Genomic DNA, 24,683 nt, shown 5'->3' on the forward strand with positions numbered 1-24,683 from the left:
TTCTTTATTATAGCTTTGACCTGGCAGCATTAATTACTATTATATAGGTATCATTATACTTCTGTTTATTAATGTTCTCACTTATTTTTTAATTTTAAAATTTCCTGTCTTAGATTTCAATTATACTATTGGTTGTGCATGGGCTCACGTTGGAGCATTACGCATTAATCTCTTGCTTAGCTGTAAGGACATTGATCCTGCCATGAAGTACTATTGCAAGTACTCTCAGCTTGTGGAAACAATATCATCACTTGAACTTGAAATTCAGGTATTCTATAAAGATCTTTAATTCAATTGATACTTTTCCCTTTGTTTTCTCATGATTGAACTCCTCTTTGCTTAATATCTTATTGCTTCAACTACTAGTATGATAATCTATTATGAATTGTAGTTCCTAATTGGAACAATTTTGTATACTGAGGGTGAATTAATTTCTATTTACTAAATTTTTTCCAGGTAAGGAAAGAGTGTGGTTATCTTGCTGGACAGGTTTTGACACAAGAGGCTGACAAAAGAAAAGCACAAAGGCTGGAAAAGCTTCAGGCAGAGTGTCGAAAGCTACAGAGAAAGGTTTCTAGATTCTTATGTTTCCATTCTTTTGCTTATATTGTTTGCATGTTCTATATGTAATCATTGACTTTCATTTTTTTTTTATCAGCAAAGATAAGATATATATATTAATGAGTACCAGAGGTACTAGAAATACACTTTACAGGTCAAATTAGTTTCCTGAGATACCTACATCTGACCATAGAATGTGAATACATAAATAAGACACCTATCATGTGAAATTTATTACAGAATGATGTCAATCATGGTGTACAGAGTCATTATTTTTTGTATACCTTCATTATTGCTGTTAGTTTTTCTTTTTGTCTGTAGTGCATTGAGTTTTTAATAAGTATAATACTCCCTCCGCTCCGAATTACAAGAAACATGGACCCACTTTATAATGTATTACTTGCTAATTGTCTTTTTTATACACTTAATTTATTATGAAAGCTGCTCATTCATTCTCTATGCAAGTGGATGCATTTATTGACTATTAACAATATAAGCACATTGATTGGTGGAAAAAGCATCAATCCTTAGTGTCATTAAATATCACCACTACTTTTTATGGGTACTTTTGGAATATGATTTAAATTTTTTATATTATTAATTAAAATAACTAGTTTACCTACTTTTATTGGTTTTGAAGAATTAGTTAATTGTTTCTGATAAAAGGGACTAGAGGGGGTACTTTATAATTCTTCTTGCTAAGAAAGAAAATGTAGTAAGATACTGGATGACACCATTTTCTTTTGCTGGAGCTGATTGCAGAACTTGGAGAAAGGATTCGACAATCCTTTTCATCAATGGTCGTCATATCAGAAAAGGGTTTTGTAATTAGTGGAAAATAGTTTCACAGACAGGGATCACCAATGTAAATATCATTAGTTTTGTATTAGGGAACCAATGTAAATATCATTAGTTTTGTATTAGGGAACCAAACCTCCACACGGGAGACTTCATTGGTGATTGTAAATATCACAGTACGACTTGAACTGGTTTTAATCTAATATATAATATATTTTTGCGGATTAAAAAAAAGAAAATGCAGTTGCTGAGCAACAACAACAACAACAACGCCTTATCCCACTAGGTGGGGTCGGCTACATGGATCAACTTTCGCCATAATGTTCTATCAAGTACCATACTTCTATCCAAATCATTAAGTTCGAGATCCTTCTTGATAACCTCTCTTATAGTCTTTTTGGGTCTTTCTCTGCCTCGAATTATTTGCCTTCTCTCCATCTGGTCTACTCTCCTCACTACAGAGTCTACCGGTCTTCTCTCTACATGCCCAAACCACCTAAGTCTATTTTCCACCATCTTCTCTACAATAGGCGCTACTCCAACCCTCTCTCTAATAGCTCCATTTCTAATTTTATCCTGTCGAGTCTTACCACACATCCACCGCAACATCCTCATCTCCGCTACACCTACTTTAGTCTCATGTTGGCTCTTGACCGCCCAACATTCTGTTCCGTACAATAGCATATAGAAATGCAGTTGCTGAGCAAAAAAAAAAAAAAGAAAATGCAGTGAATCTAGTAACGGGTGATGCAATAGCATATAGTAATGGAAATTGGCGATTTCAATTTGTCTATTGTAGGCATGCATATGGTTCTCTTTAATGGAACCCTTTTTTCTTATCGGATCTCTTCTTTTACAAAAGGTAGCCTCTTTAAACAAAATATTATTATTGGCTGTATTGCGCAGCAATTTGTTTTGCTGTAATTATAGTTGAACTCTGGTTGCGTACTACAAAACTTGATCATTAATTAATATATTTTAAACCTAAAACAATTTAAGTGGCAGGTTTGTTTAATTGTTTTTAACTGATCTTCTTTTTTGGTTGGCATCACTCTGATAAGCCTTGCAGTGTATGCTGGTGTTACCATCTCTATTTCATTATCATTTTCAACTTAATATTATCCCCCCCTTCTGTCTCTTTTTGTGTGTGTGGAAAGTAATTTATATTTGATATCTATCTGTGCTTTGGTGTTGTCATCCTTTTCAATTGAATGATGAAAACTGGTGTTGGTTGTCTTGGACTTAGATTGTGTTTCGTGCTGAACCATCGAAATACAAGAAGTTAATTGATGTTTGTATGGACTTTCTTAAACAACACGATGCTTTGGAAGTGTTGGTGAAAAGTAGGGGTACTGCTAAGGAATTACAAGAGTTTGTTGACGATGCTTGCAGCTGGCAGGTATAACTACTTACTTATATATGAAAAAAAGGTCGAATAAATTTTGGTGGAGGAATGCTAGTGACACACTCTTAGACACTCTTTCTAACACTTTCTATATGGTTGACTGAAATTTATTGGAAATCAGGAATTTTTGTGGGTCACTGACTCTCCTGATTTAGATGTAAGAAAGAGAGTGTTGCTAGCATTCCTGATTTTAATAATTTATATGTGCTTTTTATTTAAATGCCAATATAAAATGTAAATATTGCAATCCTTAGAATATTTTTAGTTCTCAATAAAATGCTGAATATTTTAATTAATGATAAATGCATATTGTAGTTTTTATCGAAAAGTTATAGAATTTATTAACAATACAAGAGAACCAACTTGATAGGAATAAGATATGCTCATAAAAGAGGACAGATAAAATTAAAAGTACAGCCTAGTCAAGGGTAAGGAAATATCATTCATCTCTCTTCTTACCAACAAAAACCCCTTTAAAGTAAACTTTTTGCTGGACATCACAAGGAGGCTAAGATAACTTCGCTAATGCCATGCCCGAGGCAGTATAAATAATTTTTGCAAAATCTGATATTCCTTTCTATTCACAAACTGTTTTAATCTGTCTTACTGTTTTCCCCCTTTTCACCATTTCTAAAACATATAGATTGACATTTGAGGACATGCTCTCTGCTAATCTAACATTTATTAAATTTACTAACAAGTCTTAACAACAATCTCTAGCTATGTGGCCATATGAGAATATATAGCTGCAGGTGTCAAGTTTAAAGAGACAACACAAACAAAACCACGACCAATGATTTGTTGGAGTATGTCCTAGAGAAATCTAAAGTCCATGTTCTTTGTCTGGTATAGAAGAATAATATATAGAATTAACTGTTGAATTTAGGTTATGGAAGAGAGAGAAAAAATAATCTAGATAGAATATACAGAATAGAAAAGCTTGTTCTTCTTGAGTACATAGGTTTTGGAGGACATTCTTAATTTCTTATTTATAGGTTCTTAATAGACTTAGTGGTGACCTTTTTGTAGACTAAGGTCGAGACTTGAGAGAGAAATTTGGGGTTGCATCTATATAGAAAAGATGGTAGAAGTTCCCATTAGATATTTTGGGCATACATAGAGAAGACTTGTAGAAGGTTTGGTAAGGAGAGGGAATCAGATAGAGGATACAGGGGATAAAGGGAGATCATGAAAACTATAGGTAAAACCGTGAGGATTTAGAGGCGATTGTTTGTCTATAGAGTATAGAAGTGATCTAGGATACAACATTATGACATTGTCTTAGCTATTTATTACATGTTTTCAACAAAGATGAGCATTACAGGGAAAAGTAGGAACAAGGCATGATCCCAACACATATACTAAAATATGATTAATGAACCATCCATGAATTTAGAAGAACCAAAGGAATGCTAAAGTCATACCATTATGGGTTAAAATTTCTAGGCCTAAAGATATAATTGAACTGCAAATCTTGCATCCCACCCTTTATCTTTGAGTCCGGTATTTTTGCTAGGTTACCTGACATCTTAAAAAATTTGAATTGTGAGGAAATATCTATGCTCAATCCTTATTTGTGTAAGGTAATATTCCTGACAGCTAAAAAGCTATACCGAAGCAGTCCCTTTTTTGTGATTGATATGAAATCGCACACCTCCCAGTTACTCAGATGATCCCTTGAACTATTTACTGCTTCAAGGTGAGGAAAGTCTCTCTGCAGAGAAAAAGTATCATAATAAAATATGATATAATCCTTTTCTATTCAATATAGACAATTAAATTGAACAATTCATTTTTCATTGGCTAATCTGGAAATTATGACCTCGTCTTTTTCTGGGAGCTCTCCTTTGTAAGATTTTATTAGTTGAAGTCATTATCCTTCTCTCATTTATTTTTCTTTTTGTTTTTGAATTCCAGGAAACAGCTACTTCATTTATTCATCAATTGATGGATGAGTATGCTGCATATAGCGACATTATTCAACCAATTCAAGTTGCTGTGTATGAGATGAAATTTGGATTGTCGCTGGTTTTGTCTAGTACCTGGGAAAAAAAATGTTTGAATGAACTTGGGCAGGAAGACATCAACGTGATTATGGTATGTTATTTCATGAGTGTTGTCATGCTTGATTTTATTTTATATTTGTTTAGGAACTGACATCATGAGCTTGACAGGAAATGATATACACACTTATGCGCTTCCCTCGTGCTGCTTCATGCATGTTCATTTCTGTCAAGCATGACATTGGGTTGGACATGCGTCCTTCATACAGGCTAGATTCTGCTACAGGCTTTTATTTGGTGGATGTGGATTTGATGGTAAGGCTTGTTACTCTTTCAAGTGGTGTTGCTGCTGATCAGAAGGTATATATTTTGTTGGATTAAATTCCAAATTCCAGTTCTCAAACAATATTTTGGATTGTATAATTTGAAAAATCGATTAGTTTTATTTATTTGTTTGTATCTGAGTCATCAAAAACAGGTATCTGGGGTGCACTATAGAGCTTCTGTCTATTGGAACATTCTTGTTCAAATTGCACATTGTACAGCTAATGCAAAAATAATTGATGATAAATCTTATATGGTCAGTTTCCTTATTTTGGCTTTTGGGTCAACCAATTCATTTTTGTATTGATTGAAATTATTTTTTGCTTACAATATTCTATATCTTCTACTTCAGCTCATGCACAAGATTTTCAACGTGTTTGCCAAGCTTTGGTTGAATAAGAAGGATGATGTAAAGTCAGAGAGTGATTTTAATTCTCAACAGTACAAGTTTAAACCTCGAGCTTTCGAAATTGAGAGTGTTATTGAAGTTGAATTACCACCTCTTGCAAATTCAGTTGCACCTGAAACATTTTTGGAATGGAAGGAAAAATCTTCTGACAAAGTAATCCTTGTATGAAATTTGAATGTTAATTTTTTTGTTGTTGTTGATTCCATCCTGTCTGAATGTTTATTCAATCAGATTGTACCCTCTCAGGATGAAAAACCGAAGCAGCTGGAAGAGTCTATCCCATTCCTCAGCCATGTGGTTCTCATTCACAATCGGTTATTTGGATCTAGTGATCTAGTCCAGACTGTGAGTCTTTGTTTCTTATTCATAAATTCAAGTTATAATATGGTTTGCAATTTGGAGTTAAAAGATTTTTATGCGAAGTTTCCTAGCTGATATAATCTTGGTTAGCATGTGTTTTGTTGATAGCTGGTTACGAGTTCAGCTTAATTGGTTACTCTTTCGGTGTGTATTTGGTTAACTCAGATTCATACCTTCATTGTGTAGGGATTAAATGAATTGAATCACCCGGATTGACGTTGGTCTTAGTAAAATTATCTGTATTCAAAATAGATTTATTGAAATTGGAGGAGTGTTTGAGAATTTTTTGAGCTGAAGCCTTATTCTATAATATGTTATTGAATCAATTATCCCAAGCTAAAGAATTGAATGAAAGCACATAAATAGTTTTATATTTAGTCTTAATTATAAATTTAGTCCCCTTATTTATCTCAGCTCACGAATTTGGTCCCCCTGTAATTTAATTCACCAATTAAGTCTCCCATTTTTTTGCAATCCGGTAATTTTAGTCCCCAACCCCGAATTTGGATGTTGACTGTTAATTTTTTACGTTGACCGCCACGCCATGTGTTGTGCTTTTATTGGAGACTGAATTTCGTGCACCTAATCAACATCCAATAAAAGTACGCGGTCAACGTAAAAAATTAACAGTCAACGTCTAAATTCGGGATTGAGGTCTAAAATTACCGGATTGCAAAAAAAATGGGGGACTCAATTGATGAATTAAATTACAGGGGGACCAAATTCGTGAGTTGAGATAAATAGGGGGACCAAATTTGCAATTAAGCCTTATATTTAATTTGTCATCTCCCACGATAGCAATTTGGGGCTTGAAGCCTAAGGACAACATAGATCAAACTTTAGACCACATATTTATAGAGCCTCTTTTTTTTGCTCGGCAAAAAGTATATGATTGTATTAATTGAGTACCAAAGGTACAAAGTTTACACTTAAGGTTACCAGACACAAGGTTCCGAATCAGACTTGGTGAAGTCTGAATAGGAACCAGTGAGTAGAACACTAGATTACATATTTAAAACCATTGCTATAATGTGTCAACCATCCCTAACGGATAAAACCTAATCTGAGATTGCTGGACCAATGATTGTAACTTGTCCCGAAGTCCTTCTCTAGGTTACGAAGCGAAGACTAAAGTAAGAAGGCTGCATCGTCCATGATTTTGTGTATCGTTGGAGAAAAGTATCTTATTCCGCTGCTGCCATATAGACCATGTCAAAGCTAACCACCAACACTTCCATCTGTTGACCCATACACCCTCAACCACTCCATAAATATGTTGGAGAAAATGATGCTTTGGGGATTGTGGGAGAGGGCCCATGATATTCACCCAAGACATTGATTCCCACCATAATGGAATGATTTTGCTGCAATGAAAGAACAAGTGACCTAATATTGTGTGATTATTATTTATCAATTATTCCATAAAGCTTAAGCTGTTGGGTAAAAGCACATGAATGGTTTTATATCTAGCAGATATTACACTTGATTGGAGAATTCACAGTTTTCCTTGATTTTCTATTACACTCTTCCTCGATCTTTTCCTTTCTTAATATTTCAGACAGTAGCATGGCCTATTTATAGGTAATTTAGTTTCATTACAAAAGCTTGGATTTATTTTCTGTAATTAATGATAGTATATTTTCTAGGTCATCTATTAAATCACAATGATTTGGATAGAAGTATGGTACTTGATAGAACATTATGGCGGAAGTTGATCCATGTAGCCGACCCCACCTAGTGGGATAAGGCGTTGTTGTTGTTGTTGTTGTTTTAGGTCATCTATTCAATATTATTTTTTGCATGTTTAACAGCCATTAATAGTGCTTTTGTTATGAATTTGCACTTTTTTCCATTCCCTGTAGTTATAACACTTCTTTTTGGTTCAGCCTGGAATTTTCGAAGTTTCTGATGAAGATCGGTTGCATTCCTTTATTGACTCATATACTTTGGGTATCAATTTAATCAGAGGTACTAATCAATACATTTTTTTTAAAAGAAAGGATTTCAGCTGGTCATTGCTATTTGCTTGTAACTTCATGTCACATTTTCCATTCTTAATTTTTGTTTTCTCAGGTGTCCACTCTACACATTTGCCTAGTTTAGATGCTAAACTCATGCCAGAGCACTTATTTTATCTCTGTTTAGACTACAGAAAGAAGTATCTTTTGTCTCACAAGTCTGCTACCAGATACAATTTTTACAAGGTGTTGTCTAATTTTTTATATTTTGGAGCCTTTGATTTTTTTACCTTTCTGTTTTTATAATAAAATCATGACCTGTGTATTATATTTCTGGAGTCAAGGATTCAAATGCTTCTGAGATGGCACAAATGTTGAAAGTACTTGCACCTCTCCAACAGCAGATTCTTTCCGTTCTAAATGAGTGGGAGGATCATAATGATCTTCAGAATTTTTTGGATATAATTGACATGCTCTTGACTCTCCCGTCGGATACCCCTTTAGCAAAGGTAGTGATCAAAGGACTTATTAGAATTCTGTTCTCTGTACAAATTGGTTTCATATGTACGGATTACAGATAATGAGACAATCCTATATATGCCTTTAGATTGGTTTGGTGGAAAGACTGTTAGTGTTATTTCTGTCCTCAAACTGTTATTTATAGATATTTTATTTGCATTGAGTTTGATGTGATTTTATTTGTAATTCAATATAAAGATGTTTTAGGGTTAAGGTCACGCATATCTATAATCCTACTTTCCTTCAACACTGTACCTATCAAAAACTTTACATGTTTGAATTTTTCTGTATTTTTTTTTATCAGCGAATTTTTCTGTATTGAATTGTAAATTTTTTTATTCTACTACTAATCAATTGGTTATATGATGTGGTACGATTTTCCTTTTAATATCAATTCTTCAAGGTTTGCTAACAAATCCTAAACAGTGTTTTTGTTATTTTTAGTCCTTAAACCCCTAGTGTTGATCAGTCCTTAAGTGTTATCAATGTGTGTTTCGTTTCACTTTCCTTCAATCACATGCCCACTGAAAGCTTTTTGATTGTGATCCATTTATCTGTAAGGAATTGGAAATGTTTTTTTTTTTTAATTATATGCCCTTCGCACAGTTTTCCTTTTATAATATATGCTTATGCTTATTAAAATTGAAAGAATTCATTTGTGACTTTAGGGTCTAGTTTTAACTCTTCTCTCCTCTGTAGGCCTTTTCAGGGTTGCAGTTTTTACTGCACAAAGCTGAAGTTATGCAAGAAAATGGTTCAAAGTTCTCCTTCTCAAGTATGTTTTTTATTTCGAGTGTTGAAGCTGCAATTGTGTACTTTGTATTTCACTAATTTTTTTGTTGAAATGAATTGTAGATCAATTCAAATCTGTTTATGATCTGTTGTCATCATGGCAAAAGATAGAACTGGACTCTTGGCCGGCTTTGCTTGATGAGGTGATGGACCAGTACGAGAATAACGCGGGGGAAGTAAGTGGCGAGGTTTTTTTTAGTATTTTTTGTTATGTTAGTCTTAGTCAAAGTAGAGAATTTGTTGTAATTTTTGAGGACCTAAATACTCGCCAAGTATTGTCAATCTGCAAGTGCATAGGTTGTATTGTATAAATGTAGTACAAGAACTAGATATCGTCTCAAAAAAGAAAAATCAGTTAGCATTTAATATAATTGGAATCCATTAATCCAATCATTTAGAAGTCTATTCAATCTATCACTGTTCATTACCGTTCCCTATTCAGTCTAATTGGGGGTATTATTAATTTAGACCGTGACTTTTTATTTTCAATTGTGAATTTCTTAATTATGAATAAATTATTTATATTTATATTTTTATAATATAAATATATAAATTCATAAATTATTTATCTTGTATCTAAAGCTTCTGTATAATGGCCATTCAACTATCTGCTATACTGCTAGTGTTTTTAGAGTTCAGCACTCCATATATGATGGAGGGTTGATAATTTTGACTATATGTCCTTTACTGTGATTTTGATTGTCTTATCTCTTTTCAATATTATTCCTTTTCTCAAAAATAGTATCTACAACTCCCATCTTTTTAATCTTCTTTGAGGGATGTTGTTCAGTTATTTTGGAAATAGGCAAAAGTTTTGTTCTCAATATTATTTTTGTTCTTTAAAAGAATATTGCTTATTTGTTTCTTGTTTTTGTTGCAGTTGTGGTTTCCTCTGTACTCTGTTCTTCAACACAGCTCATGTGATATATCAATTATTCAAAGGCATGTTACAGACTAAATTCAGCCTTTGTAGTTTTATCTTAGATTTTTTGACCTGGTTTTGTGGAGTTACTTCTGTTTTTACTTTGGTATTTTGCAGCCTTGAGGAATTCATTCAAACATCCAGTATTGGGGAATTTAGGAAACGTCTTCAGATTCTCTTTGCGTTCCTTGGTCAAAATCATATCAGTGCATGCTTGAAAATTAATTCCAGGTATAATTTGTTTCCCTTGCAGTTAAGTTTTCTCGAAAATAAAAGAGAAGAAAATTCAGCCTCATTTTAAAGTTTAAATCTGAAGGCTTTTTCTCATTTTAAACAGTTCTAGTCAGTCGGAACAATCAACCTTCTTATACAATATCTTTGGATTTTATGCGCAGTTCTTACCAATGTAAGTTCTTTTCACCTATTGTTCCATTGATTTACTGTCTATTATTTCCCTGGCCTTGTTGTCTGTTGGTGTAATTATGTGACTGACTGCAGAGTATTGAAGTGCATTGATGCTAGTAGGAAAGAGGTCGAGATTGAACTTAGCAAACTAGTGAAACTATGTCGGTGGGTGCATGGCAAGAGTTATTTATCAATTGAAAGCTTGAAAAAGGGTCGGCAGAAGCTGAAGAAGCTTATACAAAAGTATACTGTAAGTTTCAGGCTGTCTATTTGATTATGCAACAGCTGATTTGAACATGAGCATCTTTTTCCTGTTTTTTACTGATCCTTCTTGCTGCTATAATTTTATATCTGAACTATTGACCACTAGGAAAATAATCAAGTTAGCTTATTACAACATTCAAGTAAATTTAATAATTGCTACATATTTTTCAAATGTAACCTCTGTTTTAACATATGTTGTCATATACTTCATTGGCTTTTTTCTAGGGTTTTGATTTTCCCTCGATTTTAAAATTGTATACCCACTTGAAATAGTTAACCATTTTAATAAACTTAATTAAATGATTGGTTTGATTAAATGTTCATCCTGATCACTGATGGACCTCAGTTGATATACTGGTGTGTAGTCATGAATTGGCTCCACCCTCCCCCTGGTTGCCTGATGAATAAAATGGTAAGAAGGAAGAAATAGTAAGCAATGTTTTTACTGAATGTCAGCTGTAGATATTTTTTTTCTACTACTTGAGCTGGCTTAGTACATGCAAGCTTTTTGGCCTTTAATGTGCTTCTGTTTAAGTTATTTTCTTCTTGGAGGAATATTAAGGCTGTGCAGTAGTGGACCTGTATCTTATGTCCCTTGTGATGGGGTATGGGTTTGAGTAGATTGGCACTACAGTTTTTTTGTGGATTAAAAATAATAGCTTTCTAAAGGATTTGTTTGATATGATGAGGTATGCAGGAACACTTTTGAGCTAATGCCTTTTTTCCTGTTGTCTCTTTTGTCTAGTTTCCTTGGTGCAATTATCTTATGTTAATACAATGTTCTACTATTTGAAACCAAAATAAAATAAGTTAAAACTTGTTTGGGTCTTTGGTGGATCTTCCAACACCTATAAATCAATTATGAAGTTGTAGAGCATTTCTGTATCTGAAAGGGGGACAGGTCTTACACGAGCAATTTGTTTGCTCTTACTTCTTAGTCTTTCATTCGGACAAAGTTTTAGTTTTTCACCTCTGCTCTCCAGCATCTCCACATTTTCTCCGCTTTATTCACCATAAATTGTAAATACTTCTTGAGTTATGATATTCATATGTTGATCTCTTTTCTGATTGGTGAAGGATATTCTGCAAGAACCCGTGTCTATTTTCTTTAGCCAAGAAGTTGCACAAAGAGGAGCAAAAGTGCAATCTTTTCATGGTCATCAGCCCATTTATGATGTTCTGAATAAGGGATTGGTTGATGGTGCTTTTGATTTGACATTTTTCGGTGAAAACAGGTTATCATAAGCTGATGGGTGTACAGTATATTGCAATCTTTTGTAATTTTTGAGTTGACATGTCTTCTTGATGTAGGTTCACGTGGTTTGACAACTGCATCAAGGGAGTAGACAGTGCTTTGCAGAACTTGCTGCTTAAGAAAAGTGTTGAAGGTTCTCACCTGCTCCTCTTGTTTTCTTATCCTTATCTTTTTGGTGTTTTAGCTTTTTGTATGGTTGTTTTCTGGTTTGGAAATTTGAAACATAGTTAATCTATGCAGAAATTCAAAGCATATTTAGACCTTGTGGTGATTCCCAGCATACAATTTACCTGAAAGGGTGGAAAGCTGTGTGGCATACGATTGAAAAAATATATACTACAGCGGTTGACTATGGTGATCTTTGGAAAGAGGAAAAAAAGGGTCAAGGGAAGAGGAGGGCTTTGTCTGAGCTTCTTAAGCTCTTAGAAAGCAATGGGTTGTCTCGACACAAGTCGGCATATACAGCAGTATGAAACATAGCCATTTGTTTTCATGAATGTCCAGATTACTTATTAAATATATCTAATAAAATTCCCCTTTTCATTTTTACCCTTTTATTTGAACAAATATGCAGGACCAGCATAAATCTTGGTGGTTCCTTCAGCTTTCTGGGAACATTCCATATTTACTGCTAACAAATAGTAGATTATCATGTGTAACCTCGGGAATTCCTGAAGTTGAAAATAAGAATAGTCCAGAAGAAAGTTTTCTTATGGAGTGGAAAACAGCCATTGATTATTACTTCAAGAGTGTTGTGTCTGTCCTGCTTTTGCAGCAGACATGCCTCAATCCACACAAAGATATAACTCTTGAACAGGTGAAATGTCTTTTTAAAATTATCGGTAATGTAAATCCACTCAATATTTGAGAACCTATGTATCAATGATTATTGTTTTTATAAAATTTGTAATTTAATGATCATTGTGTTTTTTTTGACCTTTTAATCTTCATTTGGTTTTCTTGCATTGTTTTACTTTTTTCTTATTTTCCCTCTGTGCATCTTTTTATATAGTATTTGTCACCCTGCTACTTTTCTTCACAATGGAAGGGATTATTTATATAATCAGTGAATTTATCATCTCTACTGCATTTCTTTTGTAATAGTTTCAGTGGTAGGAAGTGAGTATCAGACCTACCCACCTGTTTCTGTGTGCTTTCTGAATCATATGGAATTTTAATAGCTTTGGTTTCTGTAGGTTGACAGTTCTAGTTCTTTCCTCAACCAGCTCGTACAGATACAACAGAAGCAACTCACTGCTGCCACTGCATTTGACAAGCAGTTGAAATGCTTTAGAGAATGTGTATCTACTCTGGGAAAATTGTTTTCACTTTCCTCCTCCACTGATAACAATATAAATCATATGTGCTCTATTATTCCAAAACAATTTGCTTCTTACAAGTGTTTGTGGCAACAAAAAGTAAGCATCATTATTAAAATTTATTTAGATTTCTATTTTTGCTAGTGTTTAGGTTTCCATATGAATACTTTCTTTTATTGATCACGCAGCAATTATTTGACACTCTGTGTTCTACATCACAAGAAGAATTGCTTTTACTAAGGATATTAGAAAATAGCCATTTAAACACTTGTCATAGAGCAAGACCATTAGCCAGGCAGATGATTGCTTCCATTGAAGAATTTTTGCCATTGTTCTGTAAATCGAAGGTGCATATATTGGTATTTGGTTGTAAATATCTCTAAATTTGCAGTAGTATCTACTCCCTTTTGATTCATGAAACATTATTTCAGGAATCATTGGATTGTTACCTAATTGGGAGAACCAAAGCTGTCACCGCAGTGACTTATTCCTCGCATCTTTGCATTGTTACTCAAGAAATTGAGCAGCTGGTTTCTGAAAATTTCAAGACCATTAGGGATTTTAAGGATCGTTTTCTTGAACTACAGGAGCATGATTTGGATAGAAGCACTGCCAGAAAAGTTCTGATTCAGCATTTTCAAGAAATAGCTGATAAGGTACTTAATCTTTTGGCTTATCCTTGAGAAACCTAGTATTTTGAAAGAGAAATTTGAGATTTAAAATCTGTTGTATTTGGTGATAGAAAAAGAAAAATTATCTTTCTCTTTGATTGGGTAAAGTATATAATACAATAAATGGGCCTAAGATAGATGGGCTTAAGGCCCTACAACTCAATAAAAAGAAACATATTCTAACAAAAACATTTACTCTTCAGGCAAAATTAGTTGAGGAAGAGTTTACAATGGCAATAAAGGGAAACTCCAATCAAGTAGATTTATCTGAAGATATATTTTGTGAAAGAAACTCTGTGGAGCTTAATGCCAGGTTCAATGAAGCCCTTATGTCTACTTGTCAGCATCTTGCAACTGTATTGCAGAATTTATGTTTGCCAAGCAATATTCCTATGGTTGACGAGTCCATGGTAAAAATTGTTTCATGGGAATCGCTATTTGAGTCATTTGTTACAAATCTTAGCTTGGACATATTATGTCAGAATCTTTTCAAAGCAATTTCTTTTGGGGTAAGTTTTGTTTCTTAGCAAGTTATCTTAGTACTTGATACTCTTGCTAGATAACTAAATTGATCATACCTTTGCTCTGTAGGAGAAGTTGGTGAATTGTTGTGATGATAACAACAACAGTTATTTGCATGTAGAAGCCCATTTTAGAAATCTACATTTGCTCATGGATCAGTTACTAAACTTTGGTGATGAACTCATGAAAAATTTCTTAGCCATGCACAAATCAGTAAGCTCAATACTCTCCTCATTCTGTGTATATGCTCCTTTTCCCTCCATGATAACCTGTGTATCATGTAATTGACACATTCTCTATTTAGACAACATCTCTTTCTAGATTAAGTTGGATGATCTAATTGTATATTATGTCAATTTGCAGGTATCAGTAACAACGCATGTGATTGCAAATATTTTAGCTTCTTTATTTTCAAAAGGTTTTGGAATATCTCCTGAAAACCAGGAGGAAGATGGAACCCTCAATACATCTGGAGATGCAAGTGGGACAGGCATGGGAGAGGGTGTCGGATTAAAGGATGTAAGTGATCAGATTACTGATGAAGATCAGCTGCTGGGAGCACGGGAACAGGTTAGCTTTTTAGCGTATATATTTTTCTGATTTGGTAAGATTCTTCAGTTATCTGATTTCTTTCCTTGTGTCAATGGTTCAGCAAAATGAAAAGCAAGATGACTCTAATGAAGTGCCAAGCAGTAATAATACAGGGATTGAGATGGAACAGGATTTTGAGGCTGATGCAATGAGCCTTAGTGAGGACTCTGGAGAAGATGATGATATTGATGGTGAAAATGAGGAACTTGAGTCTGAAATGGGACCTGCTGGACCAGACAGTGAAGCAGTGGGTGAGAAAGTTTGTGATGAGAATGAAGATGAAACCCCCAATGATACAAGAGAAAAGTATGAATCTGGACCTTCGGTCAAGGACAGAGATGGAGGGAATAGAGAGTTAAGAGCCAAGGATGACTCTACAACTAATGAACCTGGGGATGGTAATTGTGATGAAGGTGATGCTCAGGATGATGAAACTGTAACCCCAGATGAAATAGGTGATGGAGAGAATGCTGATGAGGTGACTATGGACAAAGACACAGCATATTCAGATCCCACTGGGTTGAAGCCTGATGTGCTGGATCAAACTTCTGACACAGTTATGGATTTGGACGTAAATGAAGATGCAGATCTCATGGAAGATGGAGAACCGGATGAGCAAGTTGATTTAGCTGAGAACAGAAATGAAGGGAATCGAGATGAAGAGACTTGCTCTCCTGATGAAGTTATGGAAGAGGCAAATACTGAAGTTGACGTGAACTCAGGAAAAGATGATCAAGAGAATGCAGACTTGAATTCCACAGAACCAAAGAAAGATGTATCAAGATTGTCGGAGTTGAATAATGAACAAGTTTCCCCTGCTGAATTAGCATCACAGTCCAAAGTTGATTGGCAGACATCTGGTTCTGAAAATGTAGCAGCAGAGTCGAATGTGTCTAATAGTCATCATGACTTTGACTCTACTCTGTTGGGAGGCTTGCCTTCTAGCAGTATGTCTGATATGGATGTTGAGATGCCCAACTCATCAAATAGTGGGGGATTTGGAGAAAATCAACCCAAATCTCATCATCCATGGACCGATCATTCATTTATTCAGGAGAAGCATACTAATCCTCGTCGAAGTATAGGTGATGCACTTGAATATAAGAAAGAAAGAGTTAATGTATCTGGTGATGTTCCAGAAGATAACAATGAGATGCAGGGTGAGATGGAAGATGAAAATGCTGATGAGTATGGCTATGTTTCTGAATTTGAAAAGGGAACAACTCAGGCTCTGGGACCTGCAACACTTGAGCAAGTTGATAGAAACATTGATTGTGATAAGCTTGATAAAGAATGTCTTGCTGGAGAAGATGCAAAATTGCAGTTTGAGAAGGAAAAATCTGAAATGAATTCTGTAAATAATTCTTCATTGATCCCCCAAAATGAAAAAAGGGAGAAAGTGAATACCTCAACTATGGAGAAGTCACGAGAAGATGGATCAGTGTATCCTATTGCTAGTATGAATATTGATCTAGAAAATCGTTTGGAAGATTTGGTTTCTTTTGGGAATTCATACTTGAGTGAGAACAATGATAATATAAGCCAGCCTTTTCAGCATGACAAAGACTTGGGTAAATGCCAAGAACCTTTTGATGTACCTGATCATGTGAAAGATAATGCTACTGCTCTTTGGAGAAGATTCGAGCTTAGCACAACAAAATTGTCTCATGAGTTGACTGAGCAATTGCGCCTTGTAATGGAGCCCACTGTGGCCAGCAAGCTTCAAGGGGATTATAGAACTGGCAAAAGGATAAATATGAAAAAGGTAGATCATTTATTCTTATAAAGTGATAGACCTTGTAAAATGTAACATTTGCTGATGAAATATTGGTGCTTAGCTTACCATCTTTTTCTTAAAAAAAAAAACAGGTAATTCCTTACATAGCAAGTGATTATAGTAAAGATAGAATATGGCTGAGACGAACCAGACCCAACAAACGTGATTACCAAGTTGTTATAGCTGTTGATGATTCACATAGTATGTCAGAGAATGGCTGTGGTGACGTTGCTATTGAGGCATTGGTTACAGTATGTCGTGCTGTTTCGCAATTGGAAATGGGCAGCTTGGCTGTTGCTAGTTTTGGAACGAAGGGAAACATAAAATTATTGCACGACTTTGACAGGCCCTTTACTGGAGAGTCTGGTGTTAAGGTTAGCAGGATTAACAATTTAACTTATAATTGGTTTTTCTTTCATCGACATCATTATTCATTTCTGGAATATGTTCGAGAGGATCTAATTGTTTGTTTTGGCTGAGGAGCAGATGATCTCCAATTTGACATTCAAGCAAGAAAATACTATTGCGGATGAGCCAGTTGTTGACCTGTTGAAGTACTTGACTAACAAGCTAGATACTGCAGTTGCAAAAGCTCGACTTCCATCTGGACATAACCCCCTTCAGCAGCTAGTTTTAATAATTGCAGATGGTCGGTTTGTTGAAAAGGTACTTGATAAAAAATTGCTTTTTTTTTTTCTATTTATCCTTTTAGTCATCGGTACTGGCCTTTGTTCACTCATCTTCAATTTTAATTTTTCCAGAAGAAATTAAAGCAGTGTGTTAGAGATGTGTCAACTGGTAATCGAATGGTTGCTTTCTTGCTTCTGGATAATTCTCAGGAGTCAATTATGGATCTCAAGGTATTTAAACAACTAGATCAGCACCGTGCAATTGCACGGTAGAAAAGTAAAAAGTAACTAAACTGTGTCCACTTTATTTTTATTATTATTTGTCATTAAAAAAGCAACTGTAGAGAGAAAGTGCTGACTGCAATACATTGACACCTATTAGCGAAAATGGAGGCTGGATGGTTTTTTAAATTTATGCTCAAATGTTTTTTTTTATATAAAAAATGTGAGTATTATATGCAACTTCTCACTTAACATGACGTTCTGGACTGCAGGAAGCGTCTGTTGAGGGTGGACAGACGAAAATTTTCAAGTACATGGATTCCTTTCCATTTCCCTACTACATTGTTCTGAGGAACATTGAAGCACTGCCTAGGACTCTTGCAAACTTATTGAGACAGGTTAGTTGGAGTCCCTTCCCCCTTTCTGAGGCAGAAATATAAATATAAAGATCTTGGTTAACAAAGTGTGTTATATTTTTTGTTGTGCTTATTTCAGTGGATGGAGCTTATGCAACATTCAACTGGTTGAGGACTTTTATCGTGCAAGTTCCATTTTGGGAGAGAATCTGCTCCCTATTTCATATATATAGTAGACCCAATTGTACAGTGTACAGATGCTTCTTCTTTGATTAAGAATATCATGTTAGCTGTGCATTCCATGAATCTTTTTCTATAATGAATATTTTTTCACCTATTTTTTATGTATACAAAACAATCCAACTTTTATCTGTTTCATCTCTCTTTCACTCCTCATACTTTCATTTCTTTTCATTCATCTCTTCCAAACACAATGTATAAAACGATATTGGATACATGAAACTCAATTAATGCGTATTTAGTTGAATGCTTCTTTTTCTTCTTTTTCCCTCCTAAATAGTTTGCATGTTATATTGACCACACATTATCGATTTTGGTTACTATTTTTGTTCATGTAAAGTTATATTGTTTTGAAAAGAATCGGATCTGACTTTTAAATTATTAACACGACGATCTAACCAATTGAGCTATAGGTCAATTATATTATAAAATAAATAATGTTGTTATATATAACATTAAATTTTCTAATGTATATTTAATACGTATGTAAATTTAAATAATAAATTGTGACAATTAATTTTGATATAACTCATACGAATTATTTAATTCGTACGCTTTTTTATAAATAAAAAATATTTACTATTAAAAAATTTAATATATTAATAAATTAAAAAAACATTTTTTTGAAAAAAAAAACAAAAAAAATCACTTCAGCTGATTTATAAAGTTTACAGATTAGCTTATCCGTATCCTTTTACGAAAGGATAAAATGGGAAATTTGGGAAATTGCTGGGTGTACCAGTAATTTCGCTGGGTGTGCAGAATTAGACTTACTCACAATTGAATTTCGTTTTAATTTTATTCAACAATGAACCATTGAACCATTGCTCTAAGCATGATTTGTGACACACTGTAATTAATATGTGCGTGATTTGTCTCTTTACGTGTTATGTGTGTTTTTTTTATTTTACATTGTTGGACAAGTGGCCTCAATAATTTAAGAGGGGGGAGAATTAAGTTTCAAAATTTCCCACCAATAAACTTTTAATAGACTTAGAATGTAGAAGAAGAAGTAACAATCAATTTAATAATGTTCTTTAAATATGAAGACAAAATTGATTGCAATAACATAAATGAGATAAGGAGCAATAACATAAATGAGATAAGGAAAGAGAGAAATTCAAACTCGATTTATACTGGTTCGATCTACGTACAGTCTTCAAGCAACTCACTTGAGATTTTCACTAACTTTGTAAAAAAAAAAATTTACAACTTCTCGACACCCAATGAATCCTTTTCCCTTATATTCAGGAAACTCACAATTCAAGAGACAACCAGTCTCTTAATTACAATTGACTTTCTCATAAGAATAGAAAGATTACTCTCCTTTAGAGTGGATAATACAATTTGAAGTTTCTAGATGAACTTTCAATAGATTTACAAGTGTTTGCCCAAGAGTTGTTGAGAGAGCATTTTACAATGAAGTTCTCTTGGAATATCTCTCTTGCTTTTTGAAATCAGACACACACACATATATATATAGGCCCTTCGTGCCTATTCAAAATGGTTTGAAGAGATGTGTCTTTTCAAAAAGTTTTTTTTTTTTTTCTGAATTTTCACTGGTAATCGATTACAGGTAATCGATTACACAACTATATTTTGAAGGATCATGACTTTGAATTTGAATTTCAAGAGTTTCATTGCTAGTAATCGATTACAAACATCTGGTAATCGATTACAGGTTCAAAATTCAAATTCAAAATCTTTTTTAACAGTTATTTTTCAAAATTGTCTTCTAGTAATCGATTACACTGTCTGGTAATCGATTATCAGAGCCTTGAATGCCTTGGAAACACTTTGTTTTGAGGCAAAACTTGATCTTGAGTTAATCTTGAAGCAATGCTTTGTTTGTTGAAACAACCTTGTATTAATCTTGAAGTAATGTTTATCCTTTGAAACAATCTTGTTTAATTCTTCTTTAGCATCATCAAAATCATGTATTCATATATTTACATACATTTCTTCTCTTCACCCATGTTCTCCTTTTTTTTTTTTCTTTAATTTATAATTTTGGTTTTACCTTATTTAATCTTCCACCAAGGTGAAGTGGAAGTCTGATTTTATAATTATGCATTTAAATTTTTGACTATTTCTCTTGTTATGTTAAGCTTTTTAATGATTTCTTTGATATGAGACAACCTTATCGATGAGGGAAGAGAGGTTTGATACGATACTATTTTTTTTTTTTTTTTTTTTTGCAATTTGAGGTAGATGTTAATGGCCAGAAATTGTGTTTTTGATTATTGCATTTTTTTTAGTAATTTGTGGTTTTTAATAAAAAATTACATTATAAAATTTTAAATAATAAAATACCACCTAGGTTTGGATAAATCCAGAATTATCGAGATCTAACTCTAGATTGAAAAATAACATTATAATTTTATAGGAACGAAAAACAAATAAAAAATTTTGTATGAATAAAAAAAAACTTTGATATATTTACAAGAATGAAAAAATGTATTTTAATCTTATATTTTTCGTTATTTTCTTGGTGAGGAACTTCCGGCGTGGTTCAAAAAGATTAAAAAGAAAATTCATAAAATTTATTTTGTAAAATGATTAGATATTTTTGAAAAAATTAGTGGATAAAATGGATAATAATAAAAAAAAGACTTATTTTTCAGAATTCTGACTTCAATTAGTCTGATTAATCATTTTGTAGGTTTGATTTCTTGACTAACTTTTCCCCTTCACATTAATTTCTAACATCATCATATCCCTCAGCAGCGACTGTCCCACTATCTGAATTTATAGATTATTCCTACCTTAACCTTTTTTCTTATTAGCTAGTGACCAATTTTGCAAGTATATATCTGTCCTTCTTTTGCTTCAAAGGCACACCTGTCAGATAGCCATTAGGCTTCAGCCGCAAAAGACAAGTAGCATCATACTTAAAGCAAACGAAGGTGCCTAAGATTTTATGGTCCTAATGAATTATGTATCATGTGTGCATTTAATTCTTAAGAATTAACTCTACTAGCTAGATATGAGCTTGATGCAAAATTCATATGTACGTAAAGTTAGCAATGATCATATCCCGTTCTGATTGGCCCTGCAGTCTTCCTTCTGCTTGGCCCTTTTGATTAGAAAAAGAAAAAGATATTATCCCATTCCAAAACTTGCTTGTTCGAGGCATAAATGTTGTGCTTTCGAATACTTACCATTTACTTTGTTCGAGGCTTTTCACGTTTTATTTTTCTTTGAATAATAACTTGGTTTAAAAGATGATTGTTCCTGGATAATATATTGGAGTAATTGTGTATTTGCACTTTGTGAAAGATTCTTCTCTGCTTTATCTTTGTGGGGAATAAATTAGATTAACCAAAAAAGTACTTGTTTTAACGCTAGAATTATGCTTTTGCAAGTATATATATATATATTTGCTTGCTTCAAAGACATATCACTCAGACACCCACTTGGCTTCCGCCGCAAAAGGCAAATAGCATTGAGCTATCATACTAAAGCAAACGAATAAAGGTACGTAAGATTTTACTGTCCTAATCAATTAGGTATTGTTTGTGTATTTACTTCTTAATTATGAATTATACTCGTTATGAGCTTCATGCAAAATTCATATGTACGTAAAGTTAACAAATTATAAGTTCAGACCGGGACATTATATAACTAATGTATATATAACGCCATAACTTAAGTCTGGATCTGCTAAACTTACTGTACGTACATAATGACTGTTGAGAGTATTGCAATGGAGCAATGATATGTAGACTTTTTATTATTATTTTAAAACACACACCTAAACAACATCCATTATTTTTTTTCTATATTTCTCTTTAATTCATATTATATCATCTATAATACATATTTTAATTTCACTAGGTGTCTAAGAATATTATTTTCCTATTCTAATGACACGCATTAATGGCAAACCTACAAGTAAATATATTGAATTTTAGCTAGTATATATCTTTGTTTTTGCCATTTTATATACTCGAACTCATTACTTATCATTTTTTGTCTTTTTAATTATATGTTAAAATATATTTTTTTATTCTCATAAAATTAGAAATGTTCAAATTTTGTTTCTTCAAAATAATTAGTATGTTTCATATAAAATTAAAATATGACAAATTTTGATTCAGAATTAGATTTAGATAAATTTAAACCTAGATGAAAATTTTTGGGATTTAAAAACTATAAAAATACAAATTATAGAATAAATATTTGTAACAATTTTTAACCTTCATAAATTATAAAAAAAATCATCACAAATTATATTATGTGGGTTTGGACAGGTTCCAGTCAAAATTTGACAATTTTAATTTTACAAGCATGAAATATATATTAAATTAAAAATTTGGATGAGATAAAATATAAACATTTTTAATTTTATGATGAAAAATATATTTTAACGATATGTAATTTATTTGAATAGATATATTAAAATTGAATGCTTTTAACATTTATGATTTTATCTTTATATATAATTAATATATATATTACTCCATTCATACGTGCAATTAAATGAATCAATTACACTGGTCAGATACGATGAACGTTGAAAGTGATCAGTCTCAAAGAGAAGAGGTGAAAGGGTGGAGAAAAGTCTTAAAAAGTGTAGGGAATTGGATGGCAGATAAGGATAGAGATGAATGGTTGAAGGACATGAGGGGAATGTTGAGTTTGGTGGCTACTGTTATCGCAAGTCTGACCTTTCAGTAGTGTTTGGTATGCAAATGAGACTGGAATTGTCCAATGTCCAGTCTAGCTGGAGAATCTGTTCTAGCTGTTGTTTACCAAGACGATTATAAAAGATTCCTTGTTTCGAACACAGCATGTTTCATTTGATCATTAGATGTTTGGTACGCTAATGATCACCCCAACTTCCCTTTGGGATAAAACCGACACCATGTTCAGAAAAGTTATTTATATTTGGATTGCACTGCTAATTGTTTGGATTGTCACTAAATGGATCGACGACAAACGTAAACGATTAGATATTCAATCATCTAATCGAGGACCATCACCGTCAATGGTTTCTTCTTTCGTACTTCTCAGGTGTTTATTGTGAGATGTTTCTGTAATAATCTTTTGTGCTTCACGTTTGCATCAATTAATCATTGGGTGTGTAATTATTCTTTATTCTGGTGTTTATTGTGTGTGTGTTTATTCAGGTGCTTCTCCTTTCTTTTCTGGCTTGGATTAAAGTGCAAGTACTTGTAACATGTTATGCTAAAGTGCTTATTTTATTATAAATGAAATCCTTTTGTTTATAAAGAAAAAAGTTCAGTCATTGGATTGTTGACTTTGAGGCGTTATATATAGATGTAGCTCGAGGAATGATCTAAGCCTTATAATCCATCCCAGAACGTTATGCAATAATCGTATATATAAATAAAAACTTTGTCTTTCAATGTCGGTGTCATGTGGTATATATAGATTTGATTATTTTAAACTCTCAATATTATACTATATACCAATGTCCCCAGCGCACAAGGAGATTGAGAAAGGGATATTTTAAACGAATTGCATTTTATGATTCAGCTTGAGAAAGTAAATGTGAATGATTTAATTAAAATTGTATTTGAAAAAGAATAACTTTTGAATTTCAAGCACAAGGAGATTGAACCACCATAGAAGCTGACTGGAAATTTTGTTCAGAGATTAAAATTGAATGGCCTTGAAACCGGAAAGGAGAGAGGACAGAGAAATTAGGAATTTTAAGTTTTAAAAAATAGATGAATATTAAATTTCTGAAACACCCTGACATGGATCAATTAAAATAAAAGAGATGCTGGGGTACTTTTTCCTAAAAATTAGGTGTATATTGTTAATATACTCCAGCCAAAAAAAGGGTGTGACTATGTTAGCGATCTCCGGTATATATTGAGAGAAATTATACTTCAACCAAAATATAATGTTGTACATGTGTATCACTTTCCTTTAATTTAATTTATTGTGTATTAGTGTACGGAAGAAAAGGAATAAGTGATGAAAAGATTAAATTATAACACTTTTATATTTCTAATTGAATTGACTAAGAGTTGAATAAACCAGTCAAATTACAACATAAGATTAGTATAGTTGAAGTTGTATGTACAAGATCACAAACTGCGATCAATCATGAACCCACAAACATAACTATAAGAATTTTGCTGATTATCGAAAGAATTTTCTCTCGCTTGCCAATATAGTTTGTGGCGGATTTGCAAAGAAATATTTTGTCACTAATTAGCGTGGAAAGAATTCCCTCACTGTTTCCTCTCTAATCTAATGACCTCCCTCGCAAAAATAGATGACCCCAAATGGATATTTGTCTCACTAATTTGTGACCACTCTTCTTACTGTTGCAGCTCGGTAATTTTTTCCTATGCAAGTCCCTCACTTTTCCCTCACAAATTGATTTGTGCTATTTTGTCTGTA

The 24,683-nt window shown here is 33.2% G+C and overlaps 1 protein-coding gene across 1 annotated transcript in view; it reads left to right on the forward strand.

Moving 5' to 3' along the window:
• LOC102663906 (midasin) overlaps nt 1-18,359 on the forward strand; it is a 59,280-nt gene extending 40,921 nt beyond the window's left edge. The window contains exons 44-76 of the mRNA XM_014768798.3: nt 114-268; nt 457-570; nt 2,606-2,758; nt 4,682-4,861; nt 4,939-5,127; nt 5,246-5,347; nt 5,444-5,653; nt 5,732-5,845; nt 7,747-7,828; nt 7,934-8,064; nt 8,163-8,327; nt 9,037-9,112; nt 9,193-9,305; nt 10,010-10,071; nt 10,169-10,282; nt 10,389-10,457; nt 10,550-10,706; nt 11,798-11,955; nt 12,032-12,108; nt 12,216-12,442; nt 12,550-12,792; nt 13,172-13,393; nt 13,483-13,641; nt 13,726-13,950; nt 14,169-14,474; nt 14,557-14,700; nt 14,851-15,057; nt 15,140-16,843; nt 16,948-17,229; nt 17,342-17,521; nt 17,617-17,715; nt 17,979-18,104; nt 18,202-18,359. Coding sequence (XP_014624284.1) covers nt 114-268; nt 457-570; nt 2,606-2,758; nt 4,682-4,861; nt 4,939-5,127; nt 5,246-5,347; nt 5,444-5,653; nt 5,732-5,845; nt 7,747-7,828; nt 7,934-8,064; nt 8,163-8,327; nt 9,037-9,112; nt 9,193-9,305; nt 10,010-10,071; nt 10,169-10,282; nt 10,389-10,457; nt 10,550-10,706; nt 11,798-11,955; nt 12,032-12,108; nt 12,216-12,442; nt 12,550-12,792; nt 13,172-13,393; nt 13,483-13,641; nt 13,726-13,950; nt 14,169-14,474; nt 14,557-14,700; nt 14,851-15,057; nt 15,140-16,843; nt 16,948-17,229; nt 17,342-17,521; nt 17,617-17,715; nt 17,979-18,104; nt 18,202-18,234 — 6,578 coding nt within the window. The 3' untranslated portion in view covers nt 18,235-18,359. The remainder of the gene's footprint in view (nt 1-113; nt 269-456; nt 571-2,605; nt 2,759-4,681; nt 4,862-4,938; nt 5,128-5,245; nt 5,348-5,443; nt 5,654-5,731; nt 5,846-7,746; nt 7,829-7,933; nt 8,065-8,162; nt 8,328-9,036; nt 9,113-9,192; nt 9,306-10,009; nt 10,072-10,168; nt 10,283-10,388; nt 10,458-10,549; nt 10,707-11,797; nt 11,956-12,031; nt 12,109-12,215; nt 12,443-12,549; nt 12,793-13,171; nt 13,394-13,482; nt 13,642-13,725; nt 13,951-14,168; nt 14,475-14,556; nt 14,701-14,850; nt 15,058-15,139; nt 16,844-16,947; nt 17,230-17,341; nt 17,522-17,616; nt 17,716-17,978; nt 18,105-18,201) is intronic.
• Nucleotides 18,360-24,683: the final 6,324 nt, after the last annotated feature.

This window comes from Glycine max, chromosome 16 (genome assembly GCF_000004515.6).
Source record: "Glycine max cultivar Williams 82 chromosome 16, Glycine_max_v4.0, whole genome shotgun sequence".
NCBI lineage: Eukaryota > Viridiplantae > Streptophyta > Magnoliopsida > Fabales > Fabaceae > Glycine > Glycine max.